The sequence below is a fragment of the Oncorhynchus gorbuscha genome, linkage group LG04, assembly GCF_021184085.1.
Source record: "Oncorhynchus gorbuscha isolate QuinsamMale2020 ecotype Even-year linkage group LG04, OgorEven_v1.0, whole genome shotgun sequence".
In the NCBI taxonomy this organism is placed as follows: Eukaryota; Metazoa; Chordata; class Actinopteri; order Salmoniformes; family Salmonidae; genus Oncorhynchus; species Oncorhynchus gorbuscha.
Window position 1 is genome coordinate 19,011,496 of NC_060176.1, and position 27,969 is coordinate 19,039,464.

The 27,969-nt window shown below is 43.6% G+C and overlaps 1 protein-coding gene across 3 annotated transcripts; it reads left to right on the top strand.

Moving 5' to 3' along the window:
• Positions 1 to 3,914: 3,914 nt before the first annotated feature.
• On the top strand, positions 3,915 to 27,937 carry LOC124033797 (pyruvate kinase PKM-like). Of its 3 annotated transcripts, none has more exons than XM_046346122.1 (11): positions 3,915 to 4,070; positions 10,859 to 11,034; positions 11,649 to 11,740; positions 20,614 to 20,745; positions 21,237 to 21,423; positions 21,615 to 21,885; positions 22,071 to 22,221; positions 22,385 to 22,537; positions 23,686 to 23,852; positions 25,332 to 25,513; positions 26,990 to 27,937. In XM_046346122.1, exons 2-11 carry the CDS (start codon positions 10,878 to 10,880, stop codon positions 27,094 to 27,096), a joined length of 1,599 nt encoding a protein of 532 aa, XP_046202078.1. In that variant the 5' UTR covers positions 3,915 to 4,070; positions 10,859 to 10,877; the 3' UTR covers positions 27,097 to 27,937. The 3 variants fall into 3 exon arrangements, with proteins under 3 accessions (XP_046202078.1, XP_046202076.1, XP_046202077.1); XM_046346120.1 differs by lacking the exon at positions 3,915 to 4,070 and adding an exon at positions 6,281 to 6,591; XM_046346121.1 differs by lacking the exons at positions 3,915 to 4,070; positions 23,686 to 23,852 and adding exons at positions 6,281 to 6,591; positions 24,179 to 24,345.
• Positions 27,938 to 27,969: the final 32 nt, after the last annotated feature.

Here is a 27,969-nt window from a genome sequence, read left to right on the forward strand (position 1 = left end):
ATGAAATGTAGAAGCATTGGTACAGTATTTAATGTATTGCAGTGTGTATATTAATTATATAAGCAGCATATTGTTTAGGATATTGTACAGTGGCCGAGTCAGCGTCTGAGCCAATGGCAATTAGCCTCTGTGCAACAGTCTTAATCAGTGTTTATCCTGGTTAGCTCCCTGCATCGTGGTAAGTACTGACCAATATAATGGACAGATTAGGCTCTGGACGAACTGTCTGTTTGGCTCTGCTCTGTGTCCACTCTTAGTAAGGAGTGCTGTCTCTTTGCTGATGTGTTATGGCAGGAATTCCAAAGTGCAGTGACCCTTGTAAAGATTTTCTGCCTGAAGACAAAGATAGGACATACAGTGCATTCAGAAACTATTCAGACCCCTTGACTTTTTCCACATTTTGTTACGTTACAGCCTTGTTCTAAAATTGTTGTATTTTATTTTTTAATCTCACCAATCGACACACAATACCCCATAATGACAACGCAAAAACAGGATTTTAGACATTTTTGCAAATTTAAGTATTCAACATACACTACTGTTCAATGGTTTTAGAACACCTACTCCTTCAAGAGTTTTTCTTTCTTTACTATTTTCTACATTGCAGAATAATAGTGAAGACATCAAAACTATGAAATAACACATATGGAATCACGTAGTAACAAAAAAGTGTTAAACAAATCAAAATATATTTTAAATGTTAAATTATTCAAATAGCCACCCTTTGGCTTGATGACAACTTTGCACACTTGGCATTCTCTCAACCAGCTTCATGAGGTAGTCACCTGGAATGCATTTCAATGAACAGGTGTGCCTTCTTAAAAGTTCATTTGTGGAATTTCTTTCCGTCTTAATGTGTTTGAGCCAATCAGTTGTGTTGTGACAAGGTAGGGGGGTATACAGAAGATAGCCCTATTTGTTAAAAGACCTACTCCATATTATGGCAAGAACAGCTCAAATAAGCAAGGAAAAACGACTATCCATCATTACTTTAAGACATGAAGGTCAGTCAATGTGGAAAATTTCAAGAACTTAGAAAGTTTCATTCAAGTGCAGACGCAAAAATCTTCAAGCGCTATGAGGAAACTGGCTCTCATGAGGACCGCCACAGCAATGGAAGACCCAGAGTTACCTCTGATACAGAAGATAAGTTCATTAGAGTTACCAGCCTCTCAGCATCAACTGTTCAGAGGAGACTGTGAATCAGGCCTTCATGGTCGAATTTCTGCAAAGAAAACACTACTAAAGGACACCAATAATAAGAAGAGACTTGCTTGTGCCAAGAAACGTGAGCAATGGACATTAGACCGGTGGAAATCTGTCCTTTGGTCTGACGTCCAAATTGGAGATTTTTGGTTGTGTCTTTGTGAGATGCAGTGTGGGTGAACGGATGATCTCCACATGTGTATTTCACACCTTAAATCATGGAGGAGAATGTGTTATGATGTGGGGGTGCTATGCTGGTGACTCTCTTTGTGATTTATTTACAATTTTATGCACACTTAACCAGAATGCCTACCACAGCATTCTGCAGCGATACGCCATCCCATCTTGTTTCGGCTTAGTGGGACTATCATTTGTTTTTCAACAGGACAATGACCCAACATACCTCCAGGCTGTGTAAGGGCTATTTTACCAAGAAGGAGAGTGATGGAGTGCTGTATCAGATGACCTGGCCTCCACAATCCCCCGACCTCAACCAAATTGAGATGGCTTGGGATGAATCAGACCGCAGAGTGAAGGAAAAGCAGCCAACAAGTGCTCAGCATATGTGGGAGCTCCTTCATGACTGTTTGAAAAGCATTCCAGTTGAAGCTGGTTGAAGGAATGCCAAGAGTGTGCAAAGCTGTCATCAAGGCAAAGGGTGGTTATTTGAAGAATCTCAAATGTAAAATATATTTTGATTTGTTTAACACTTTTTTTCAATACATTTGTAAACATTTCTAAAAACCTGTTTCTTCGCTTTGTCATCATGGGGTATTGTGTGTTGGTTGATGAGGTAAAGTTGTATTTAATCCAAGGCTGTAAAGTAACAAAATATGGAAAAAGGGAAGGGGTCTAAATACTTTCCGAATGCACTATACTTCAAGAGCCTATGGTGGGGGAGTATGACATAATCATTTAATCAACTCAGTTCTATTGCACAGTGCATGACCCTTTCAATAGACATAATTATACAGGACAAATGTACACACCATCTCAAAGGATGGCTCTAGCTGCATGTGTACAGGGGATACTTGCCATAGACATAGAATAGATAGTTCTGCAGTGAATAGTGCTTTTCTAGGTCTTTTTCAAAAATGGAATCACTCAATGAAATATTATAAAAACCTGATGAACATTTTGACATGATATGAAAATAAACTATCATCTTAGTCAGAAAACATATAATCTCACATATCAAAATATGAATATATCATCACAGCCGCTTATCTAATATCTATATATCTATAGGATTTGACTGAGGATTTCACCAGGGTGAGGGTTATCTTACTGTATCTCATGGCTGTGGTGTGTGAGATGATAATGCCCTGTGACTGGTGGGGGCTTGGCCAGTGTGGCCAGGTGATTGGGTTGGAGGGAATGTCCCTCACCTGGGCAGGTGTCCATTGGTCTGAGGAAGCAGAGCAGAGTGCAGGACACAGCCAGAGTCTGGCCGGGGCCAGGGAGAAGCCAACAGTGGCAGCAGCTGCAGCAATGTTACCATTGAGATCAGGTGAGGACTACCGTAGGAGAGGACAGAGAGGGAGGGGTTACATTCCATAACTGAATGGTGAACATGATGACATGTAGACAATCCCTACATAGTTAGAACACTTCGCCAGTGACAACAGGTAGGAATTTTCCTCTAACTTGGCTTGATGAGGTTTAGGCAGGACTTGTAGTCTCACTCCCATCTGAGATGAGAGCTTAAATTGAGTAGGAATACAACAAGTCAAATTGAGTGAAGGGGTTTTTGTTTATATAACTCCTTTACCCAAAATGTATTGCATGATATAAAAGTAAGAGAAAGGGTTAGAGGGAAACTATCAAAAGTTTGTGCTGGTGGAAGGAATATTCAATTGTAGTTTAGCCACAGCAAGCTAAACCTCAGCTAATCTTTTCTTGATAATGAACACTAGAGGGAGCTGTTGATTATAAATGATCTCATCCTCAACTGTCACAGTATACCAAAGATACTGTCTCCTAACTGTGGTTATACTTGTGCTGATGACAGACCCCTCTGAATTCTCTAAATTAAAAAGTGAACTGTTAAAGTGGCATGTTGTGGAACTGCCTTGCATGATCAGTAGTATCGTGATGGTAACTACAATTATGTAAAATATCGTCATCATCATCAGATACTATGTGTTTGGGTGAGATGAGTGGAGATCGGAAAGGGTTGAAGTACTGATTTGTTTGAGTGCGTGAGACACGATCATTTTCTGACACATTTGTTACTTACGCAATAATATAACCTTTCAGTCATGGGCATCCCATGAGACACTGCGGCTTCGAGGATGTCCGTGCAATTTTAGGTGTGTCTTTCCTGGGATTTTCACATCTCCAACCACCATGATGGGTATACATTTATGCAACTATTGACTATACAGTGAGATTGAGCATAGTGTAACTGAAATGCAGGTGTTTGAATATAACACCCTATGGTACCCATTCCGATGAGATGTTCAAGAAATTCTACCGCATCCCTGAGTCACATGCCGGCCCCATGCTTCAGAGATGCTTCTCGTTCCTGATTGGACATCAGCGGTATCGCATCACCGCACTTTCATTATGTTCCTTTATGTAAACTTCCCCATGGTTTATAGTTCCAAGCCCTAGTTAACCGGGTGTTTTTTTCTCCAAAGAATACATCAGAAATCATACATAAATACATTCTAAATATGTATGAATTATTGAAACCATATCTTTCGATTTAATTCATTATATACTTGTAATAGCGATTTATATTTCGCGGATGGATACGTGATGCATCGAACAAAAATAGTTCCGCTTTAGTTCAGGAGATCACCTTGAGCTTCTGGGTGTAAGAGAAATACGTCAGTCTAGCAGTTGTTCGTCGATAGAAGGTGAGTAATCATCACAAGAGTTGTAGCTAGCTAATAACATGATGTACGTTTGTTTTACTGTACTGCTTTCATCAAATTACAATTGTATTCAATTGACGTTATCATATTCTGTGTTGCCAGCTGTTTTTTTTTGTGGCATAGTCCAGGCAAGGGATGGATTCCAAAAGATAATTGTCTAGCTACCTAGTAAGAGGTAACAGTAGTTCACACTTTGAACCATCTTAAACCGTTTAAAGTTACAAACCATGTGGTGTTGTAGTCATACAAAGAATGGTGTCGTTTGTCAGTGACTAACTCAGTGTGACGCAGTTTTCTCCAGCTAACTATTCATACAGGTTAACAACTATTTTTATGAGTGGAGTTATTTCTCATGAACTAACATGGTATCAGTCTAAAACATGTTTTAAAGCGGAGAGAAACTAACGCGCTCGTATTTCACTAGTCTCGCCTGGTGGGTGTGGTTGCCCGATTAACTTGGAATTCCATTGGCTAGTTTCTTTTCGCGTTATCTTAAATTCGTGAAAATGTGACGCAGAAATGGAGACGTGCCCTGTGGCGCATCAGTGGATGCATTGTACTGCAAACTAATGACTGACCATTCTCATGTTACCAATTTACTGAATCGATTGCTTTTTAATAACAATGTTCAGATATGTGCGATCCTCCCGGCCCCCTGAACAAAGCTGTTATTCACACTGACATTCAGTGGTCTGTTGTCCTTTTGTTGGAAGTAAGTGGCCTCGCTGACCTGTCAAACTCTAGGGCCCTATAAAATCCGTGAAAGCAGACAGCAAAAAAACACTTTTATATGGCCCTAACTATGTCTGAATGGATTGGCTTTGTTGACACTGGGAGGGGGGTGGAGTCGGTGCAACCTTCTAGAACCCCTCTTCTGCAGTGCCTGTTTATTGACTAGTCATACATCAATACTGTAGCTCTTTCTATCAGCTAGCCTGCATCAAACCCTGACCTCCTTGGTCAGTTCTTCCATTTCTCCCACCTCCCAAATCAAATGGTCATGTAGGCCTTCAGTTTTTAAAAAAATAATGAAACCTGTCTAGACTTGAACAATTTGCAAATTTCATATCAGAAATGTGTGTGGTTAGTCGGTCTCAGAACTAATTTAGGCTTCAAATTAAGTTTAGTGCTCTTCCTACGTCTGGTTAGGACTGTTCCTGAGATGCTTAGCCATTATGTAACAGATTCTTTTGGCCCAGAGCCCTGTGTGAGTGTAGGAGGAAATACAAGCCACCCTGGCTCTATACTTTACACCGCATCAGCCAGGACTCTTGAGGGAGCTGACTTCTATTTTGGAATGCTAGGGCATAGAAGCACTTCTCAGTAGGTTAGGAATCGTGTGTTATCAGTGGGGACAGGAGTGGCTATGGTATGTCCCAACATAGTGCTTCTTTTAGGGGTGTGAGGCCTAGCTTATAATGCCTATGTCAGTGCCCTATCTGGCAATCTGCATACCTGGAGTACTGTGCTGAAAGCACGTACGCTGCGGGCCCCACAGTAAATGTCTAAAATACTCCCAGTATTGTGTCACTTTTAGTCATTTCCTGCTGTAATTTTCCAGTTTCAAATATCATGCTGTAGCCCCTAACGGTGCACAGGGAGAATGACTAGGCACCTCTTCCTCTGAAGTTTGTTCTCAATGAGGTGAAATAAGAACTCTGAATGCCCAGGTTGAAACCCCCACCTATGACTCACTATTCTGCACAGCATATTCCTGGTCTCCTACTCAACTGCAATTGAGAGTTGACTAAGAAGAAATCTAGCCATGGCTCCTCTTTGAACTGTCCTTAACCTGCTACAGTGTTGAGGGGTGTAGGCCTACACTGACTGAATTTGTTTTACTGCAGTACTCCTGCTGCAGCTAGTGTCACTTTCATGCAGTCTGCCATACATAGTGGTAGACTTGCCTCCTGCTCTTGGCTATGTCTGGCAATGTGAGACTAGCATAGTGGCTACAGGTGCTGAGTAACGCTAGGCTGCAGCGCAGCAGAACATGGATACTATCTGCTGTGTAATGCAATGCAGCACAGAATGCAAATGTGTCACCCACCCAGTGATGTATGACTACTGCCACCCAATGGCAGCATGAAATGCACTAATCCCAGGCTAGCGTTGTCTTCTACACAGGCTTACCGTCTGTTATTAGAATACACATCCACCATTTTTAGAGCCCTAGGGGTAATATGACCTAGTGCTGCCAGCATAACATGGCTCTGGTAAACGGCAGGTTTGAAGGTCTCATGTATAGCCGCAGTATCAGGGCACGCAGCCTGACCTGTGTGTACTGCAGCACGTTATCCTCGCTGAAGAGAAGGGGATTTATTCCTGAGCCGTGTGTAGGCAAGCGAGTCACACTACCGGGAGTTCCTGCTTGTCCGGTTAGCGCTGCTGCTGTTCCTGTTGCGCTCTGTGGGGACCGGGGGTCACACCGACTGGGGATCTTCAGGAGGTCGGTAGCAGCTACGTTCTTGTACGTCCCCAGGAGGAACAGAAAGGTTTACTGGTATGTAATGCCACATAGCTGGATGATGAGACTGAATCAATGTAGCGCAGGGGGGAGAGCTAGTTTTCTGAGGTCACCAGTGTAGAATTATTGGCTACGTCAGGGTCGTCATGGCTGCTCCTCGGATGTCATGTGATGTCACTCCTGTAAGGCAACCTCTGGCTATACTGCCAATGCGCAGTGGAGACATCGCACAGTGTGTGCATGCATGTGTGAAAGTGAGGGGAGGGGGCAGTACGTAGGCAGAAGAAGTGCATGGAGAGCGAGAAAGCATATTCTGTTCTAGTGAGGTGGTGGTGTTGGAAGGGATTGGGGAGGATTGATAGCAACAGGGCAGCTCTAAAGTTAGATATGCATCTGGGTCACTTAGTTTTATTATTGGTGTCACTGGCCCAAGGTCAGCCCTAACATTCTTTAAATCTTTGTCCCAGGCTTATGTATGATGTCTCAGTGATAAAGGATGAATCAGACTGGCCTGGCATGGCCTTGGACTGTAGAGCATCTTTTGGCGAGCCATCGTCAGCCCAGCTGTGTGTTATGTGTTAGTCACAGGGTAGGAAGGGTTTCTTGCGAAAGCATAGCAGGCTGGGTCATGTCAGAACTAGAGGTCGACCGATTATGATTTTTCAACACCGATACTGATTATTGGAGGACCAAAAAAGCAGATACCAATTAATCGGCCTATTTTTATTTTATTTGTAATAATGACAATACTGAACACTTAATATAAATCAATTTAGCCTCAAATAAATAATGAAACATGTTCAATTTGATTTAAATAATGCAAAAACAAAGTGTTGGAGAAGAAAGTAATATGTGCCATGTAAAAAAGCTAAGATTTAAGTTCCTTGCTCAGAACATGAGAACATGTTAAAAGGAACCACCAGCTTTCATATGAGACTTTAATATTCCAAGGTAAGAGGTTTTAAGTTGTAGTTAATATAGTATTTATAGGACTATTTCTCTCTATACCATTTGTATTTCATACATCTTTGACTATTGTATGTTCTTATAGGCACTAGTATTGCCAGTGTAACAGCATAGCTTCCGTCCCTCTCCTCGCCCCTACCTGGGCTCGAACCAGGAACACATCGACAACAGCTACACTCGAAGCAGCGCTCCACAAAACCTGCTGCAAACTACTCCAAATCTAAAAGTGAGTGATGTTTGAAATGGTATTAGCGCACACCCAGCTAACTAGCTAGCCATTTCACATTGGTTACACCAGCCATTAGGCTGATAGGCTTGAAGTCATAAACAGTGCTGTGCTTGGAAGAGCTGCTGGCAAAACACACGAAAGTGCTGTTTGAATGAATGATTACGGGCCTGCTGCTGATCAGTCAGATTGCTCTATCAAATCAGACTTATAACATAACACAGAAATACGAACGAGCCTTTGGTCATTAATATGGTGGAATCCGGAAACTATCATTTCGAAAACAAAACGTTTATTTCAGTGAAATACAGAACCGTTTGGTATTTTATCTAACTGGTGGCATCCCTAAGTCTAAATATTCTTGTTACATTGCACAACTTTCAATGTTATGTCATAATTATGTAAAATTCTGGCATTGTTTCGCAATGTGCCAGGCAGCCCAAACTGTTGCATATACCCTGACTCTGTGTGCAATGAACGCAAGAGAAATGACAATTTCACCTGGTTAATATTGCCTGCTAACCTGGATTAGTAGTTATGACTAGTGATTATGATTGTTTTTTTATAAGATAAGTATTTAGCTAGCAACTTACCTTGGCTTCTACTCCATTCGCGTAACAGGCAGGCTCCTCGTGGAGTGCAATGGTTAGAGCGTTGGACTAGTCAACTGTACGGTTGCAAGTTTGGATCCCCTGAGCTGACAAGGTGAAAATCTGTCCTTCTGCCCCTAAAGAAGGCAGTTAACCCACCATTCCTAGGCAGTCATTGAAAATAAGAATGTGTTCTTAACTGACTTGCCTAGTTAAATAAAGGTATAAAAATAATTATTTAAAAAATCTGAAATCGGTGCCCAAAATTTGATTTCCGATTGTTATGAGAACTTAATCGGCCCTAATTAATCGGTAATTCTGATTAATCGGTCGACCTCTAGTCAGAACTCCCTCAGGCTGTAGGATAATTCCAAACATGTCCCTGTTCATTTGAAGGAAGGAGTAAAGCCATAATGATCATATGAACAGCAATTGCATTATACAATTTACACTATGTGCATTTTATGTAGCCAATGGCCCTGATTTCAATGTGCATATTTCATTTGCAAATGTTGATCTTGAGATGTCATTGTCAACCTCTTTGAGATTGTCAGTTGTTGGCTACCTTACCCGCCTTTGTGTTGACAATGGATGTCAGAGCCCATCCCATGTCTCACCGCCAGTTTGCTGTAAACAGTGTGTTCCAGGGATAAGGATCTAGGCCTCATTTGAGACAAGGCATTGTATGATTTCTGTTTTCTCTCTGCAGTCTACACTGCTCTACTCTGTCTGGGGGCTGCCCCTGCTGTCTCATGCTGTGTATACAGTTGGGAGTCTGGAGTGAGCATGATGTGACCGTGCTCACGTACAACACAGGGCTGCTGCCTTTGAGGCTCCGATGTCACTGAGCTGCTGCCCATTGGGTTTTTATGCTGCTGTTTGGCAGGGCCCTGTCCCGATTTCATTAACACTTAAAGAGATGAGCTGAGTGTAGGCCTGGTTCTAGAGGGTAGCCTGCCCTAAATAATAGTGTGTGTGTGTGGGGGGGGTTGCATATCGGGATATTATTTTTGACAATATCACTTTTGCAGGCTGTACCTGTACCAGAACTCCAGTATTTTTCCTTCAGAGCTTTTATCTCCATGACGGATCATTTGTTTTCTCATGGTTTTGGGATGCAGAATACAACATTGGTTAACATTAGCCAAACAAATTTAGCCTTGGCTAATTCAAACTAGCCTGGTAATTTTGAGGGGAGGTATGTGATACGATTGTGCTTTGCAGTAAATGGGGCTACTGAGGAGGATGACATGCTCTCTTTGTCCCTATGCATTCTGCAGATTCTCATCTGTTTTTAAGTAGTGTCTTAGAGGTCTGCCAGACTAGTGAAACTGTTCACTATAACAAGGTAGACTAACAGATGTAACCTATTAGAAAGCGTAGTATTTCCTAGAAGCTCCACCTTGAAGCAATCAGTGAGTGTTCTCTGTTCATGTGATTGTCACTGTATAATTTAGACTGGGTTAAATTAAACTCTCCACTGGTTAGTGTTTAGACTAGTCCAGGTTGGTAACCCTGACTTGTCTAGGGCAGCCCTCCAGTGATCCCCCTCAGCCTACATACCACAGACGGCAGGTATGACATCTATTGCCACATTCCTTGGTTATGTAACCATGGCAACAGCCCCTGAAGCAGAGTTGACTCGGGACTCTACACTCTCAAAGAGATGCTCCACCTTGCACGGAGCTACTATATTGACTTTTTATTTTTTTAAATTGCCTGCCCAAAGCCACTGAGAATTTGGCCTGACATAGTACCTGTACAAAGAGCCTGTTGTGTAATACTGTCAAGAAGCACACTAGAAAAGGGAAGAGTCTTGAGCAAAATAACTTTACGGTGCTCGGTTACTTCATATTGGGTTTGATGCAGTCCTCATCGAAATATCTGCTTATTTTCAACAGCTCTGTATTGAGCCATGTTGAAAGTGATCTATCCCGGGCTAGGAGGAAATAATGAAACCATTGCCAGTCGGGGCTGCGGTTGCCATGGGTGACTCGGAGGAGGGGGAGAACACAATGTGCAAACTCGGAGGAGGGGGAGAACACAATGTGCAAACAGCTCAATGTGCTCAATGAAAGAATGTTACTGGCTAGGAATAACCTCGACATCTTTCTGTAGCCCAGGCTATGTTATAGATCAATCGTATCTAGGCCCATGTCTTTGTCTATTGTGCAGCATGAGAACCAGCAGGCAAGGGCTTCAATGACACTTCCTGTTTTTTCAGATGTGGTCTTCTTTTGAATAGGTTCCTCATTCCACAAACAAACGGTTATTTGCACAGATGTCAATTGATTCAAAGCCACACACTGTGCCTCAATAAGCTGTTGTGTGCTAATTCCTAGACTGGTGGCTCTAAAGTTGGTTTCATGAACCAGTGTGGTCATGTGTGTTTTAAATGTGGCAGTCCAGTCCATGACCTGATAATGCCTGAGATTGGAGACACTGAATTGAGTGAACCATTAGCACCTTACTGTCTTAGTACGCCCTTCATATCACCTCATCTCTCTCTTTCCTCCTCCAGGACTTCAAATTCTGCCATCATGCCCGGTTCAAAGTCTCAAGACATGGGCTCTGCCTTCGTCCAGACGCAGCAGCTCGGCGCTGCCATGGCCGACACCTTCCTGGAGCACATGTGCCTGCTGGACATAGACTCTGAGCCCACCACAGCCCGCAACACTGGCATCATCTGCACTATTGGTCAGTGGCCACACTCTCACACACTAGGCTTGGGCGGTATCAAGATTGTCATACCTTCATACCGACCTTGTGCCATCCTGGGACATTCGGTAATACCGGCACTGAACACAAGGGTTGCTATTTTCAAACTCCACTGAGCCTCTGTAATCCGAAGGTTAGCAATGCTAACAGGTACATGTAAAATCCCATAGAAAATGCTAACTAATGTATTGTCAATGGCTCTGACCTAAACTATTTGGAGGACTGACATCCCATCTTCAGCTTTAGCTAGATGGCTAACTAGCTACTAAATTGGTAAACCAAATGCACAACTTGAGAGCAGTTAGGACATTTGTAGACAATTAACTTAATTGTTATACGGTATTGAGATGGCAAACATTTAGTTGTGAATTCCATACTGTAACTAGATCACCTGGCACGTGCTGCACAACCGTAGGTATCACGGAATATCGCCTAACACAATGGATGTTAGTGTTCAAATGTCTGTAGGCCTATAATATTTTTACATCTGTATTTTAAAGGCCCTCTACTATAGTATGATGCTGTGAAATACATACTGCATGACATCACACGTGTGTGTGTGCTGATGTTTCAACCCACCTCTGTCGTAACAGGGCCAGCCTCCCGCTCTGTGGACATGCTGAAGGAGATGATCAAGTCTGGGATGAACATCGCTCGCATGAACTTCTCCCATGGATCTCACGAGGTGGGTTCCCTAGCATGTCTAGCTAGACACCTAGACTTTTGCAGTGGAGGATGATCACACACTTCTACGCAGACTGGATCCAGATCCAGACCTAAAATCACAGTATCGAATCGCGATACATATCATATTGACACCAAAGTATTGTGATATCGTGTCGCGATGTCCCTGGCAATTCCCAGTTCTACTGAATAGCACAAACCCACACAGGCTGTTTTGATGATTAGGTCAAGGACTTTTACATTTTTATTTTTTTTTTTAACTAAACATCAATACAAAAGTACATGGGGGAACAAGTGTGTGTCATATACACATACAAAGGACAATTGGGCAAGAAATGTGGTGTTTATTAATTGAGATTTTGAATATGAAATTTGGCCCCAAAAATTATGAAGTTAATTACATAATTGTTTCAACTTATTTATATTGTAGTTAAAGAATCCAAGCAGTACATCTCTCCATAAGAGTGTAAAATCCTCATAAACATGTTCAATTATAAAGCTACTGATTCCATGAATACAATGCCAAAAAAATGCAACACCGTTTCTGGGTGGTCATTACAAAAGGTACAATGTGAATTAGTGTTTTTCTTAAACTTCTTTGTATGGTGGTTGGCAGGATAATAATTATGAAGAATTTAGAAAGGAACTTCCTTAATTTAGTTAGTAAGAAGAGAAATCTTTGTTATTGATGACGGGGTTAATAAGTAGGTATGTTCTGAGAGTCAGGTCTTGACACGTTCCTGAATAATAACGCAACACCTGAGGCAATGACATCTAAAAGAATTGCAAAATCATGTGTTACAGGGATCTTAAATTGATAAGAATTACCCTCTGCATTTACAAGTTGGCTCACCGATAGGATATTATTTCAGAAACCAATATTCGAAAAAACAATTTAAGTTATTTTATACTATGTCCCGATTTATTCCATATATAATGTGTGGAGAAATTGACGAGAACTGGAACTCTGTCAATATTATAATTACAAACCAACATGAAGTGAAAGTCACCAGAAGTAGAGAAGACATGATGAGGAATAAAGTTCTTAGGAATTGATTTATCCAATTGATCTTAAGTATTATTTAAATTAAGTCCAGTAAATTCAGCCCACCATACTCGTACGTTCATTATAAGTTTCTTTCCTAATGTAATGGGTACGAGTTCTCCACAGAAATTAGAAAAGCATCTGGTTTCTCTGCTTATTTTACTGTAAAGATATCTCTATACTAACATATGCTGCTCTATGAGTGCAAAGCTGCCATCAAGGCAAAGGGTGGCTACTTTGAAAAATATCAAATATATATTTTTTGTTCAGCACTTTTCTTTTGGTTACTTCATGATTCCTTATGTGTTATTTCATAGTTTTGATGTCCTCATTATTATTCTATAATGTAGAAAATGAGTAAAAATAAAGAACCCTTTAATGATTAGGTGTCAACTTTTGACTGGTAGTGTGTACATTCTTAAGACCGTTCTCACTTGAAGTATTAATAGCTACATTAATAGCTCAGTCGTGCTGAGAAACTGTCACCTGAGGCTTGTTAGGTAGTCTGTGCAATGACAATGAGAATACCATGGGTGACACCATCAATTTGTTCCTGCTGGTGAAGTTCTAGGGAGGAATATGGATTTCCAAACTGTTGGTGAAACCTCGTTCTCCGTAGTAGGCAGCATTTCATGCTTTCTTGATCGTTGGCCACAACTTGTTCTTCGTTTCTATGTCCTCCGGGTTGAGATGCTTGGCGACACTCAGACCGTGGCTCTGGAGGAACATGTTCTTTCGAACCGCTTCCAAGACAGCATCACTGTAGAATCTGGCAGTGAAGAGGATGATACCCCTTAGTCTTGAATCGTTTTGCTTTTTCTTCTTGGCAAGGCACAACATCGACGGTCTTCTCTGCAGGCATTACTTTTTGGCAGATGTGGATAGCCTTGCCTCACACATCCTCATTCTCCACCACGGGCATGCCGTAGAGTCTCAGGATTCATCTTGTGTATTGCTCCAGATTAGTGAGATGTCTATGGTACACATTGTTATTCTGTTCCACCTTTTCCCACACTCTTTTCAACTTTAGCTACTCATTTTCACATGCAAACTCCAATCTTTTTCCAGCCTTTGATTACCATGGTTGCGAATACCATTTTCTCAATGGCATCAGACCTGGAGTTGATGAGTAAGGAGAGTGGAGGTTTGCACGGAGTAACCGATAGAGAGAAACTCGTCATCTTCAACAGCCTTCAAATGCGTGAAATCATCCATAGGGCAAATGTAGTTATGGCAGTTGTCTTTAAGAATGTTCCTCTTGTTTAGCAATAGAACAGCTCGCTTCTTCCTTTCTCTTTTTGTCACGGCTTCGCATGGACATGCCAAAATAAATGATCCACTTATCATTCCACTCACTAGAAAGCTCTTATCTTGAGCAAGTAAAAACAATAATCGGAATGTCTGGCAACGTTTTATTTCTCTCCACAATCGTTCTGAAGTTTGGTGCGCAACTCACTAAAGCGTCTGTTCTAGCCGCCATTTTGACCGCCTCCCCTGCTCCAATGTTGTCATAGTGCCACTCGTCATTCTGTCAGGCATGCTTCTTTGCAAAGTATCAGCTACCTTCAAAAGATGTCGTTTGAATATGAGATGTACTCTGTGCCAACCAGGGTGTGCAGTTCAAGGGTAGAGTCGGTGTGGAGTTGTCTGCTCCGGATCAAAGGTAGGCCCTAAACTGTGCAATGGAGCAGGCAGACCGCAGTGGAAACCTTACCTGAGGTTGCTTGTGCCACTATAAATACTTAATCTGTGCCTTCATCTTGTAGTTTTATCACCCTGCCCAGGGTGCAGGCCTGGAGCAACGGGTGGAGTCCCTTCCACTCCGTCAGTCACCTGCTTCAATTCCCTGTTCAGTAGAGGTCACTCTTCCTCTGTCTTAACCTGCTACTCTCAGACAGGGGGCCTGAGCCACTCACCTTGTCGTCCTGTCTGTCAACTGGCCTTCTACTGAATCATGGAGGCTTATCAAAATGTTAGGAAGTGCACTTCCACATCTTTATTGATATCTTCATGATGCATGTTGTAGCTGAAAATATGACCAGTTTAAGTGACCTCTTCCTAGAAATCCGGGGAGAATGTTTTCTATTGCGCTTCAGAACATCTTAGCCTTAATTGAAAACCATTTGAACGTTCTCAGTGGTACCTACACATCCACTGGCTGAAACTATACCCAGTTCTCAGATGACCTGGCTTTGTCTGACTAGCTGCTCTAAGGCATATGCTGTGAATGTAGTTATCTTGGTGTAGTTTGGCACTGTGCACTTGGCTCAATTTGATGCCATGGCTGTTTGTGGTGATACAGTAACAGCAGAATAACTGGGAAGGAGAGAATGGAAATGAAGCCCTATGTGACTACCTGCCAATTAAGTGCTTAGGTAAAGCTCAGGTTACTTTACCCAGATGGGGAGAAGCAGCATGAGCCAATTGGGGCAGCTGTCTCCAAGGGTAGTGCTAGCACTGCCACTCAAGGCCATTAGTATAGTTGTGATGTACATGTGGACAGGCAGGTTGTTGTAGTGTATTTAACTATTTGTACATATCCAGGTCATGCTGTCTGTGAATAAGGTTGTGTGTTAACTACTGAATATAAGATCAGTGTCAACTCACCATCAGTACGACCAAGAATATGTTTTCCGCGACGCGGATCCTGTGTTCTGCCTTACAAACAGGACAACGGAATGGATCGCATGCAGCGACCCAAGGAAACGACTCCAAAAAAGAGGGAAACGTGGCGGTGTTCTGGTCAGACTCCGAAAAAGGGCACATCGCGCACCACTTCCCAGCATTCTTCTTGCCAATGTCCAGTCTCTCGACAACAAGGTTGATGAAATCCGAGCAGGGGTGGCATTCCAGAGGGACATCAGAGACTGCAACGTTCTCTGCTTCACGGAAACATGGCTGCACCGCCCTGGATAGAGTCTTCCCAGTAAGCCAACGGGTTTCTCCACGCATCGCGCCGACAGAAACATGCATCTCTCTGGTAAGAAGAGTGGCGGGGGCGTATGCCTCATGACTAACGGGACATGGTGTGATGAAGGAAACATACAGGAACTCAAATCCTTCTGTTCACCTGATTTTAGAATTCCTCACAATCAAATGTAGACCGCATTATCTTCCAAGAGAATTCTCTTCGATTATAATCACAGCCGTATTATATCCCCCCCCCCCCAAGCAGACACATCGATGGCTCTGAACGAACTTTATTTAACTCTTTGCAAACTGGAAACCATTTATCCGGAGGCTGCATTCATTGTAGCTGGGGATTTTAACAAAGCTAATCTGAAAACAAGACTCCCTAAATTTTATCAGCATATCGATTGCGCAACCAGGGGTGGTAAAACCTTTGATCATTGTTACTCTTAACTTCCGTGACGCATATAAGGCCCTGCCCCGCCCCCCTTTCGGGAAAGCTGACCACGACTCCATTTTGCTGATCCCTGCCTACAGGCAGAAGCTAAAACAAGAGGCTCCCACGCTGAGGTCTGTCCAATGCTGGTCAGACCAAGCTGACTCTACACTCCAAGACTGCTTCCATCACGTGGACTGGGACATGTTTCGTATTGCATCAGATGGAAATATTGACGAATACGCTGATTCGGTGTGCGAGTTCATTAGAACGTGCGTCGAAGATGTCGTTCCCATAGCAACGATAAAAACATTCCCAAACCAGAAACCGTGGATTGATGGCAGCATTCGCGTGAAACTGAAAACGCGAACCACTGCTTTTAATCAGGGCAAGGTGTCTGGTAACATGTCCGAATATAAACAATGCAGCTATTCCCTCCAAGGCTATTAAACAAGCTAAGCGTCAGTACAGAGACAAAGTGGAATCTCAATTCAATGGCTCAGACACAAGAGGCATGTGGCAGGGTCTACAGTCAATCACGGACTACAAAAGAAACCCAGCCCAGTCACTGACCAGGATGTCTTGCTCCCAGGCAGACTAAATAACTTTTTTGCCCGCTTTGAGGATAATACAATGCCACTGACACGGCCTGCAACGAAAACATGCGGTCTCTCCTTCACTGCAGCCGAGGTGAGTAAGACATTTAAACGTGTTAACCCTCGCAAGGCTGCAGGCCCAGACGGCATCCCCAGCCGCGCCCTCAGAGCATGCGCAGACCAGCTGGCCGGTGTGTTTACGGACATATTCAATCAATCCCTATACCAGTCTGCTGTTCCCACATGCTTCAAGAGGGCCACCATTGTTCCTGTTCCCAAGAAAGCTAAGGTAACTGAGCTAAACGACTACCGCCCCGTAGCACTCACTTCCGTCATCATGAAGTACTTTGAGAGACTAGTCAAGGACCATATCACCTCCACCCTACCTGACACCCTAGACCCACTCCAATTTGCTTACCGCCCAAATAGGTCCAGAGACGATGCAATCTCAACCACACTGCACACTGCCCTAACCCATCTCGACAAGAGGAATACCTATGTGAGAATGCTGTTCATCGACTACAGCTCAGCAATTAACATCATGGTACCCTCCAAACTCGTCATCAAGCTCGAGACCCTGGGTCTCGACCCCGCCCTGTGCAACTGGGTACTGGACTTCCTGACGGGCCGCCCCCAGGTGGTGAGGGTAGGCAACAACATCTCCTCCCCGCTGATCCTCAACACGGGGGCCCCACAAGGGTGCGTTCTGAGCCCTCTCCTGTACTCCCTGTTCACCCACGACTGCGTGGCCACGCACGCCTCCAACTCCATCAAGTTTGCGGACGACACAAGTGGTAGGCTTGATTACCAACAACGACGAGACGGCCTACAGGGAGGAGGTGAGGGCCCTCGGAGTGTGGTTGAGTGAGGTTATTTTCCTGACACGTCAACAAAACTAAGGAGATGATTGTGGACTTCAGGAAACAGCAGAGGGAACACCCCCCTATCCACATCGACGGAACAGTAGTGGAGAGGGTAGCTAGTTTTAAGTTCCTCGGCATACACATCACAGACAAACCGAATTGGTCCACTCACACTGACAGCGTCGTGAAGAAGGCGCAGCAGCGCCTCTTCAACCTCAGGAGGCTGAAGAAATTCGGCTTGTCACCAAAAGAACTCACAAACTTCTACAGATGCACAATCGAGAGCATCCTGGCGGGCTGTATCACCGCTTGGTACGGCAACTGCTCCGCCCTCAACCGTAAGGCTCTCCAGAGGGTAGTGAGGACTGCACAACGCATCACCGGGGGCAAACTACCTGCCCTCCAGGACACCTACACCACCCGATGTTACAGGAAGGCCATAAAGATCATCAAGGACATCAACCACCCGAACCACTGCCTGTTCACCCCGCTATCATCCAGAAGGCGAGGTCAGTACAGGTGCATCAAAGCTGGGACCGAGAGACTGAAAACAGCTTCTATCTCAAGGCCATCAGACTGTTAAACAGCCACCTGTGTGGCTGCTGCCAACACACTGTCATTGACACTGACCCAACTCCAGCCATTTTAATAATGGGAATTGATGGAAATGATGTAAATATATCACTAGCCACTTTAAACAATGCTACCTTATATAATGTTACTTACCCTACATTATTCATCTCATATGCATATACTTTACTCTACATCATCGACTGCATCCTTATGTAATACATGGATCACTAGCCACTTTAACTATGCCACTTTTTACTTTGTCTACACACTCATCTCATATGTATATACTGTACTCGATACCATCTACTGTATGCTGCTCTGTACCATCACTCATTCATATATCCTTATGTACATATTCCTTATCCCCTTACACTGTGTATAAGACAGTAGTTTTGGAATTGTTAGTTAGATTACTTGTTGGTTATCACTGCATTGTCGGAACTAGAAGCACAAGCATTTCGCTACACTCGCACTAACATCTGCTAACCATGTGTAGGTGACAAATAAAATTTGATTTGATTTAACCACAAGTTTACAACTGATAAAGGGTATTGTACGGAGTGTGTCGTCTAATCTGAAATGGGGACTAGCCATAAATCAGGGGTTGACATTAAGCTTTCATGGGCACTTGCTCATCTAGCAAGTTGGGAGCAGTTTTCACATGCCTGAAGATTATGGTTACTTGCCCAACAATTTTATTTGGCTTTGCACATGCCATGAATTGAATTCTTTCACTCCAACGTGGGGGCATGGAATGAACTTTTTGGTGATCCAGCTGGTGAAGAAAAACTATCACCAGCCACTGACTTTTTACATGGGGGTTGTAACCAATTGCTTAATGGCACACTAGCAGTTTGCAAAATGGCACTGGAAAATACACACCAATTATTCACAAAAATGCAGCACGTGGTTGGAACACAGGCCAACTTCAATCCACCAGACCATTTATTTGTGATAAAGCGTTCATGATTTGGCATGTAGTTTGTGTATCCCATCAGATATGTTTTATAGGCAGTATTTCTGCAGGCATAAAGGGAGTGTGTGTGTGATCTAGAGGGCGCGGTCAGAATTGGGTGAGACATGCAGGGGAAAGGAATGTAGCTTGTCTACAGTTGTGTATCACATCAGATGGGTTTGTTTTACAGGCAGTATTTTTGCAGGCCTAATGGGAGCGTGTGTGTGTGATCTAGAGGGAGCGGTCGGCATTGTAGGGGAAATAACTGTATAATGGCTTGGCCTTGGTTTATTTTTCTGTTGCGATTCACTAATGAACATTAACAAATGGAACAGTAGAATCAATTTTCGGGTAGCCACACATTTTCCCCCTGCTCTACTGTTCAGTTTACCTGCCCAGGGCAATCGGGCAACAGTTAATGTCAACCTCTGCAAAATGCATTTGCCTTCTTGACTCTCACTGTTTTCATAAATGAATTACTCTACTGCATGTTGTAGCTGAAAATATGACCAGTTTAAGTGACCTCTTCCTAGAAATCCGGGGAGAATGTTTTCTATTGCGCTTCAGAACATCTTAGCCTTAATTGAAAACCATTTGAACGTTCTCAGTGGTACCTATACAGAGGGTAGCTAGATGCATGTTTGCGCTACTGGTAACGGTTGTCAAGACTCTAGACCACATCCTGGATTGCGTCATATTTCTCTCACGTGTATGACCCTGTTTCTAGTAGTTAAAAGCAGTGGTGGGGAAAAAGTACTAAATTGCCATACTTGAGTAAAAGTAAAGATACCTTGTTAGAAAATGACTCAAGTAAGTCACCCAGTAAAATACTACTAAAGTAAGTTTTGTTTTAAAAATAAGTATCAAAAGTAAATGGAATTGCTGACATGTACTTACTTATCAAAAGTAAGTGTATATATTTCTAATTCCTTATTAAGCAAACCAGGCAGCACTATTTATTTGACGGATAGCCAGGGACACACTAACACTCAGAAATAATTTACATACAAAGCATTTGTTTAGCGAGTCTGCCAGATCAGATGTGGTAGGAATGACCAGGGATGTTCTCTTTGTGTGAATAGGATAATTTTACTGTCAAAATGTAATGTTCTTTTGGGTGTCAGGGAAAATGTATGGAGTAAAAAGTACATTTTTTTGTTTGGAATGTAGTAAAGTAAAAGTTGCCAAAAATGACTTAAGTAGTATTCTTAAGTAATTTACACCACTGGTTATAAGATTATGCATTATCTTCTTATTGCCCTGATATGTTGTCAGCTGATTATGTTCAGTTGCGTGACTCAATACACCTATACTAGGTTTCTACCCTCTGACATGCGTTTTCCCATGCCTGTGCCATCTCTCACATTGTCACTGAAATAAAATGTCTATCTGGCTGACACATTGTTGCTTTAGTGTTAAATATACAAGCCTGTTCATAAATGATTTCCTCCTTATAGAATGTTTTATTTTTGTTCTTATTTATATCTGTTGTACAGTACCACTGTGAGACTATTAAGAATGTGCGTGAGGCCTGTGAGAGCTTTAAGCCAGGCAGCATCCACTACCGCCCCGTGGCCATCGCTCTGGACACGAAGGGACCTGAGATCAGGACTGGACTTATCAAAGGAGTGAGTAGAACCAACCAACCCTTAACTACCATGTATCCAGCACACATCAACTGATTGGAGGCCCTATCAAATGTTTTCTACACTCATTTTGTTGTACTAAATATTGAGTACAGATATGGGATCTTAATTTGAGCCAGTTTGCTACAGCAGGAATAATTCTGCAGCAATGGGAAATGTGGATTATAGTTACTTTGCATTTTATATAGGGGTTGATCCCTTAAGGCAAAATCAAGCCTGAAATTTCATAAGCCTTTTAAACCTCAAATATACAACAAGTTTTACATTTCCTGCAAAAGTTCTCCTGCAACTGGGTGATCAAATTAAGATCCTATATCTGTATGACATATTGAATGGCTTGTGGTAAAGATATCTACTACAAGCTTGAGTTTTCTTGACCAATTTCAATGTCTTCAATGAGCCATTGAGTGGTTGAACCCCCATAGTCATGGTTCCTATTGAGACTCATCCATGGTCCTTTATGTGTGTGTCAGAGTGGCACATCTGAGGTGGAGCTGAAGAAGGGCAACATGATCAAGTTGACCCTGGATGATGCCTACCAGGAGAACTGTGATGAAGACAATCTGTGGCTGGACTACAAGAACATCACCAGGGTGGTGGAGCAGGGCAGCAAGATCTACATCGATGATGGACTCGTGTCCCTCCAGGTCAAGGAAATCGGTGAGTCCATGTCTGGCTCCCACTTAAGAGATGAATAGACTAGAGAATATTCCTTTGAGGATCTATGAGCCCTAGCATCTCCTCACTTACTGAACCTTTGGGTGAGTAAAGAATGGGCAGATGATCCTTTCCTATTCTTTATTGCCTGGAGATAACAGTTAAGTGTCTCCTCTCCAATGTGTGTCCCCCAGGTGGTGACTACCTGATGTGTGAGATTGAAAATGGAGGGACCCTGGGCAGTAAGAAGGGTGTGAACCTGCCTGGTGCTGCTGTGGACCTGCCTGCTGTCTCTGAGAAGGACATCTCTGACCTGACCTTCGGCGTGGAGCAAGGAGTGGACATGGTGTTTGCCTCTTTCATCCGTAAAGCAGCCGACGTGCACGCCGTCAGGAAGGTGCTGGGAGAGAAGGGCAAGAACATCAAGATCATCAGCAAGCTGGAGAACCACGAGGGAGTGCGCAGGTCTGTGTGATGGCATTAAATGCACAGAAATACAAGCTGATTTTGGACCCTTGGATTTAGAAATTGTGCTTGACTGGCCAGTGCCCAAAATCTTTATGTTCAGCACTAAATTCACATTCACCAACTCGATGGGAATGTTAAATCCGACTACTACATCTGAATCTGGTTTCCTGTCCCCTTTGCAGGTTTGATGAAATCATGGAAGCCAGTGATGGCATCATGGTTGCCCGTGGTGACCTGGGAATTGAGATCCCCACAGAGAAGGTGTTCCTGGCCCAGAAGATGATGATTGGCCGCTGCAACAGAGCCGGCAAGCCAATCACCTGCGCCACACAGGTCAGTTTACTTGTGTTGACAGCTTTTTTTTTTTTATAGAAACGTCTCCCGTTTATATTTATATTTCCACAGGGATGCTACAGTTTGTTGTGATGTGAAAGGTTTGTGTCGTGTTATTACACTGTTGGTAGCCTGACATTGTGAATCCCTGTCCTTTCCACAGATGTTGGAGAGCATGATCAAGAAGCCCAGGCCCACCCGTGCTGAGGGCAGTGACGTGGCCAACGCCGTGCTGGATGGAGCTGACTGCATCATGCTGAGTGGAGAGACCGCCAAGGGAGACTACCCCCTGGAGGCTGTCCGCACACAGCACATGGTGAGACAGTGCCCCCTACAGTTAGCCTCCAGTACTGTCCTTCAGTCTGGATCTCATCAGCCCTCGACTACCACTAGTCCTGACCTACACTGTGTAGACCTATCAACAGCAGGGTCAGGGCTACTGGAGGTCATGTTGCAGATGGAAAGTCAAACACTCATTTCCACTTTTTTATTTGTTTGTTTTATGTCATGTGATGTTTGTCAGGGTCAGCAAAAGCAGTCTGGATTCATCCGGTATTATATTGACTCATAATGATCCATAGAATGGTCGCTCACCTGGTTTTAATAGTACAGAGTGTAGGACATGGGTGGAGAATGTGGCTGACGCTGCCCTCATTTCCTTCTACTCAGGCCTTTAACAGCTGACTCTAGTTCAGCTGCTGCACTCCTCTCTGGATGCAGGCAGGAGTGACTCAGCAGTCCTTGAGCAGCTGCTTATGGGTTCCCTGCAGCACCAAGTCCTTCACGCTTTAACATGGTTTCACCTCTTAAGAATGCATTGTTTGTCAACTGAAGGCACTGTCCTACGCAAGGGCCGATGTTACGCTCAGACTAACTCTGCCTTTTAACAGCTTCTCTTTTATGGTCTTTGAATGTTTTCCCTCTGTTTAGTTTTTTTATTAGACTTTGAAAGATGTTTCTTATTCCTCTCATTTTCTGTTTGACTATCTCTTCATGTGACTGCAAGGCGTGCATGTTATAACACCAGTTGGCTATAGTTACCTGCCCATGTCATAAAACCTCTTCACAGCTAACTAGTTTGAATGAGCAAAGTCAGTTTGGGTGGTATGTAGAATTATATTCCGATACTAACTATAGTTTTAGCATAGGATCATAAAAGCCGTTTAGTGTTGTAATGCTGTGATGTGTTAGACGCCATAGCTAAATGCACTGGCTGCGGTGGCCCATTGGCTGTGTTTTAACATGTATGTTTTGTTCTTGTCTCACTAAACTGCACTCTGACTAAACCTACATTTCTACCCTTTCTCTCTGCCTACCTCTCCATCTCCTCATCCTATTCCTTTCACCTAAACTTCCTACCCTCTCCCTCCACCCTCTATCTCATCTCCTATCACTCTTTCCTTATATCCATCTGTCTGGTGTTCTTCCTGTCCGTCTGCTACATCTTGCCCTCGCCTGTGCCAGATCGCTCGCGAGGCAGAGGCAGCCATGTTTCATCGGCAGGTGTTCGAGGACCTGCGGCGCGCCGCACCACACTCTACCGACCCGGCCGAGGCTATCGCCATCGGCGCTGTGGAGGCCTCCTTTAAGATCTTGTCCTCTGCGTTCATTGTGCTCACTAACTCTGGAAGGTAGGCAGGTGGCTGTAGCACAGCTGTTTGGGAGGGACTCAGGAGGTTTGTGAGAAGCCAGAGTAGGGAGAGACAGGGACTGAATGAAAGGGCATGGCACACGTTTACAGGTCTTTACGGTCACAACAAACTGGACCACTAAAAGTTGAATCCATTATAAGACATATCTGGTAGTGCCTCTGCTTGACAGCTGTTACATCCACCTAACTCCTTAAATGAACTGGACCAGGACTGGATAAGCATTTGCCATGCCTCTTAGGTGCGAGGCATGCCTCTTGGTGTGACTGAGTGTAACCCCCGTGCCTCGGGCCCACCCTCATACTCAGATTGCTCGGGAGGCTGAGGCAGCCACCTTTCACAGACAGCTGTTTGAGGAGCTGCGGCGCACCACCCACCTGACCCGGGACCCCTCTGAGGCCGTGGCCTGTGGCGCAGTGGAGTCCTCATTCAAGTGCTGTGCTAGTGCCCTCGTCGTACTCACAAAGACTGGCAGGTAAGAGGGACAGGCAGCGGCAGGTAAGAGGGACAGGCAGCGGCAGGTAAGAGGGACAGGCAGCGGCAGGTAAGAGGGACAGGCAGCGGCAGGTAAGAGGGACAGGCAGCGGCAGGTAAGAGGGACAGGCAGCGGCAGGTAAGAGGGACAGGCAGCGGCAGGTAAGAGGGACAGGCAGCGGCAGGTAAGAGGGACAGGCAGCGGCAGGTAAGAGGGACAGGCAGCGGCAGGTAAGAGGGACAGGCAGCGGCAGGTAAGAGGGACAGGCAGCGGCAGGTAAGAGGGACAGGCAGCGGCAGGTAAGAGGGACCCTTAACATCCTATTCCCCTACTTTAGATTGGAGGGGAACGGTTGCATGGTCCCAGATAGACGTCACCCCTCTGTGTGGGTGGAGACAGTAATGTGAGCTGTAGAAGGGTGGGTGGGGAGTATTATGGGTTGCACAGACGAGGCCACTCTGTAGAGACAGATCTGTAGATAATAAATACAAGAAGAAAATGTGTTATTCATCTTAAGAGTCCTCAACATTATTGGGAACACCACAGATTTCTGTGGCTGTATTGACAAAACACTGCAGGAGTCATTCAATTGTGTTCACCCTCACATCAACCAACCCTTTTGACTGCTCAACCTTGACATTTTCCTAATATTTTTAACTCTCAATGTGCGGACTTTGGTCAAACAATCTAGAGTGACTGTCTTTGTAACCCCAACAGAACCAACAGGATGAAATGTTAACTGTGGCTTGACATCAATGCACACTAGGTTTACGCAAACATTTATTTTACTATAGAGTAGGTCCTCTACTAATCAAATCATTAGTTTCCTAATATTTCAGAAATAAATTTGAATTAAAAGTTTTCAGAAATCTACCCCCTTTATAGATTTCTGTAGGCTTTGTTCAAGACTTATTGCCAGTATCTGAAATTGGAATGGCAGCAGGCCTTGGGTGTGTCATTGGCTGAGCTGTGTTATCTGTGTGCAGGTCAGCCCACCTGATCTCCAGGTACAGGCCCCGCGCCCCCATCATTGCTGTGACCCGTAACGGCCAGACCGCCCGCCAGGCCCACCTGTATCGCGGGATCTTCCCCGTCCTCTACAACAAGCCTGCCCACGATGTCTGGGCCGAGGACGTCGACCTCAGGGTCAACTTTGCCATGGAAATGGGTGAGAGTCCACAGCCATTACAAAGATAATTTCATGAGCTGTAAGATTATCTCCTGGATATTTATGGTATTTTTGTGTTCACCAGAATAAAAGCTCACTCCAGACGGTCTAAACCAGGGGTCTACAATCCTAGGTTTCAAATAGGCACACTTCTCTCCCCTGCAACTCTTCCATGTCATTAGTGTACAAGAGAAAATATTGCACTTCTGTCAATATACCTGGTAAAATAGTTAAACAATAAGGCCCGGGGAGATGTGGTAATGGCCAATACTATGGCTACGGGCTGTGTCCAGGCACTCCACGGTGCGTCGTGCATAAGAACAGCCCTTAGCCGTGGTATATTGACCATTTATCACAAACCCCTGAGGTGCCTTATTTCTATTAATAAACTGGTTTCCAATGTAATTAGAGCACCCTTTGTTCTGTCATACATTTGGTATACGGCTGTCAGCCAATCAGCATTCAGGGCTCGAACCACCTAGTTTATAATGGTTATTAAAACGCTCAATGGGGGGGGGGGGCTATAACTTCTTCCAAATTCTGTTTTCTTGGTTTCAGACTTAGTTTTTCACTGCATGCATTTGAGTCAACTCTGACAGGTTCAGGTCATGAGCTCCATTAGGATCTGATTTGAATTTGGAATGGAAAAGGAATGTGTGTACAACAAATGCTAGTGTCGTATCACACCGCATCGACTCATTCCTCTAATCAAACCGAATCACACAGAATAGTTTCAAACTACCACGTATCGAATTATCCTGAAAGGGAAGATGCACTCCAATACTAACTTTCCTTGCTAGCTTACAGCTTAAGTTAAAATCAATTCACTACGCTAGAACTTTTGTTTGATCATATGCATACATTATTTTTTAAATCAAATCTGATCGTCACAAAACATTCACTGAGTTAATCGTCTCTCCCTCGCCGAATTGACTGCAGGTGCCTTATGAATGACTGTCTTAAACAGTTTGCACCTTTTAAAAAGATTACTACTTCTATGCAAATGTTGCTCAGTACAATAAAATAAGTCCTGAAGGGAAGCAGATTGTCGCCCCAGGTGACAACTGTCATCAGCCATAAGAAGCTCAACTCAAAGCATCCAGTGAGCAGGCCTGGGCTACGTCTTGATTTAGTTTATCAAGACCTACTATTCAAATAAATGACTACTGTCATGTTTTATGGAGTTGGATTGTTTTCACAAGTCAAATTGATTGTATAATTGATTCATACATGACTGTCTCAAATAAATAGACTTTTTATTTTAAACATTCCAAATGTAATCTTGAACTTGAGATGCCCAGAGATTTGCCAGATCAGTGTAGTAGACCAGTTTCTGTCTGGATTAAGTGCTGTTCTTTGAGTTTGGATTATCTTTATAGAATTTCTTTTTTTTTGTTGCCATTGTATCGCAATACTAAACCTGGTATCGAAGTCAAAAATCATGGTGTGTTGACAACTTTGTTCTTTGTTTTCCAGGCAAGGAGCGAGGGTTCATCAAGGAGGGAGATGTGGTGATCGTCCTGACCGGTTGGCGCCCAGGCTCTGGCTATACCAACACCATGCGTGTGGTCGTGGTTCCTTGAATTATGACTACCCTCCTTTGCCCTTCTCACCCCTCCACTGTCTTGCCCTCCTTGTCCCTCTGCTCACTGCTCCCTGTCCCAACACCAGGGCTCAGACAGACTTATACAGCCCACAACAAACACCTGGCCTTTTCTTCCTCCCCAAGAACAGGCCAGTGGTGGTGACTCTACCAATAGGAAATCTCCCCACTACAGTCCACCCCAGGGTTCGTCACGTAGGTGTGTTCTGTTCGCTATACTGTAACTTGTAAAAATAAAAACACACACACACTCCAATTCCTATAACTCGAACAAAATGGTGGCAACCCGACAAACAGCTCTTCTTTAAGGCCCTGTCACCGTTAAACTCTTCCCCCAAACAGCCCCTTGTTGTGCTGTCTGTATTTGCATTGTGTTCTGTATACTTTCTCTGCACTCCCAATCTACTGTAGACCATGTTACATTCTGTATTATACTTGACTTTTGTGAAAGGTGAATTTAGATTCTGGGCATCCAATACTATATATTTTGTCTAACCAATAGTTTGACAGGTTACTTTTTTTGTGTTGAATTATTCTTAGAAAGCCCTTACATTTGTCATAACTAAGTTGGCACTTAAGAACCACTGTATGTATGTAAGCTGCTACATGGTTCTCTCAAATGAATGATGTATGAATTCAGTACTTTGAGGGTTTTTCAAAGGGCACCTCTTCTTTCCTCTTGCTCCTGTCTGTCGGTGACCTAGTGTGTCTAAATGTCCAACTGCTTCTTTGATTGTGAGGGTAGGGTGTAACACAATGTTAACTGGTGTAATGAGTTGTCCTTTACTACTGGATTTCAATCATTAAAAGAGATGAGCACCTGTCTTGTTCTTGTCATGTTTGTATAACAGTA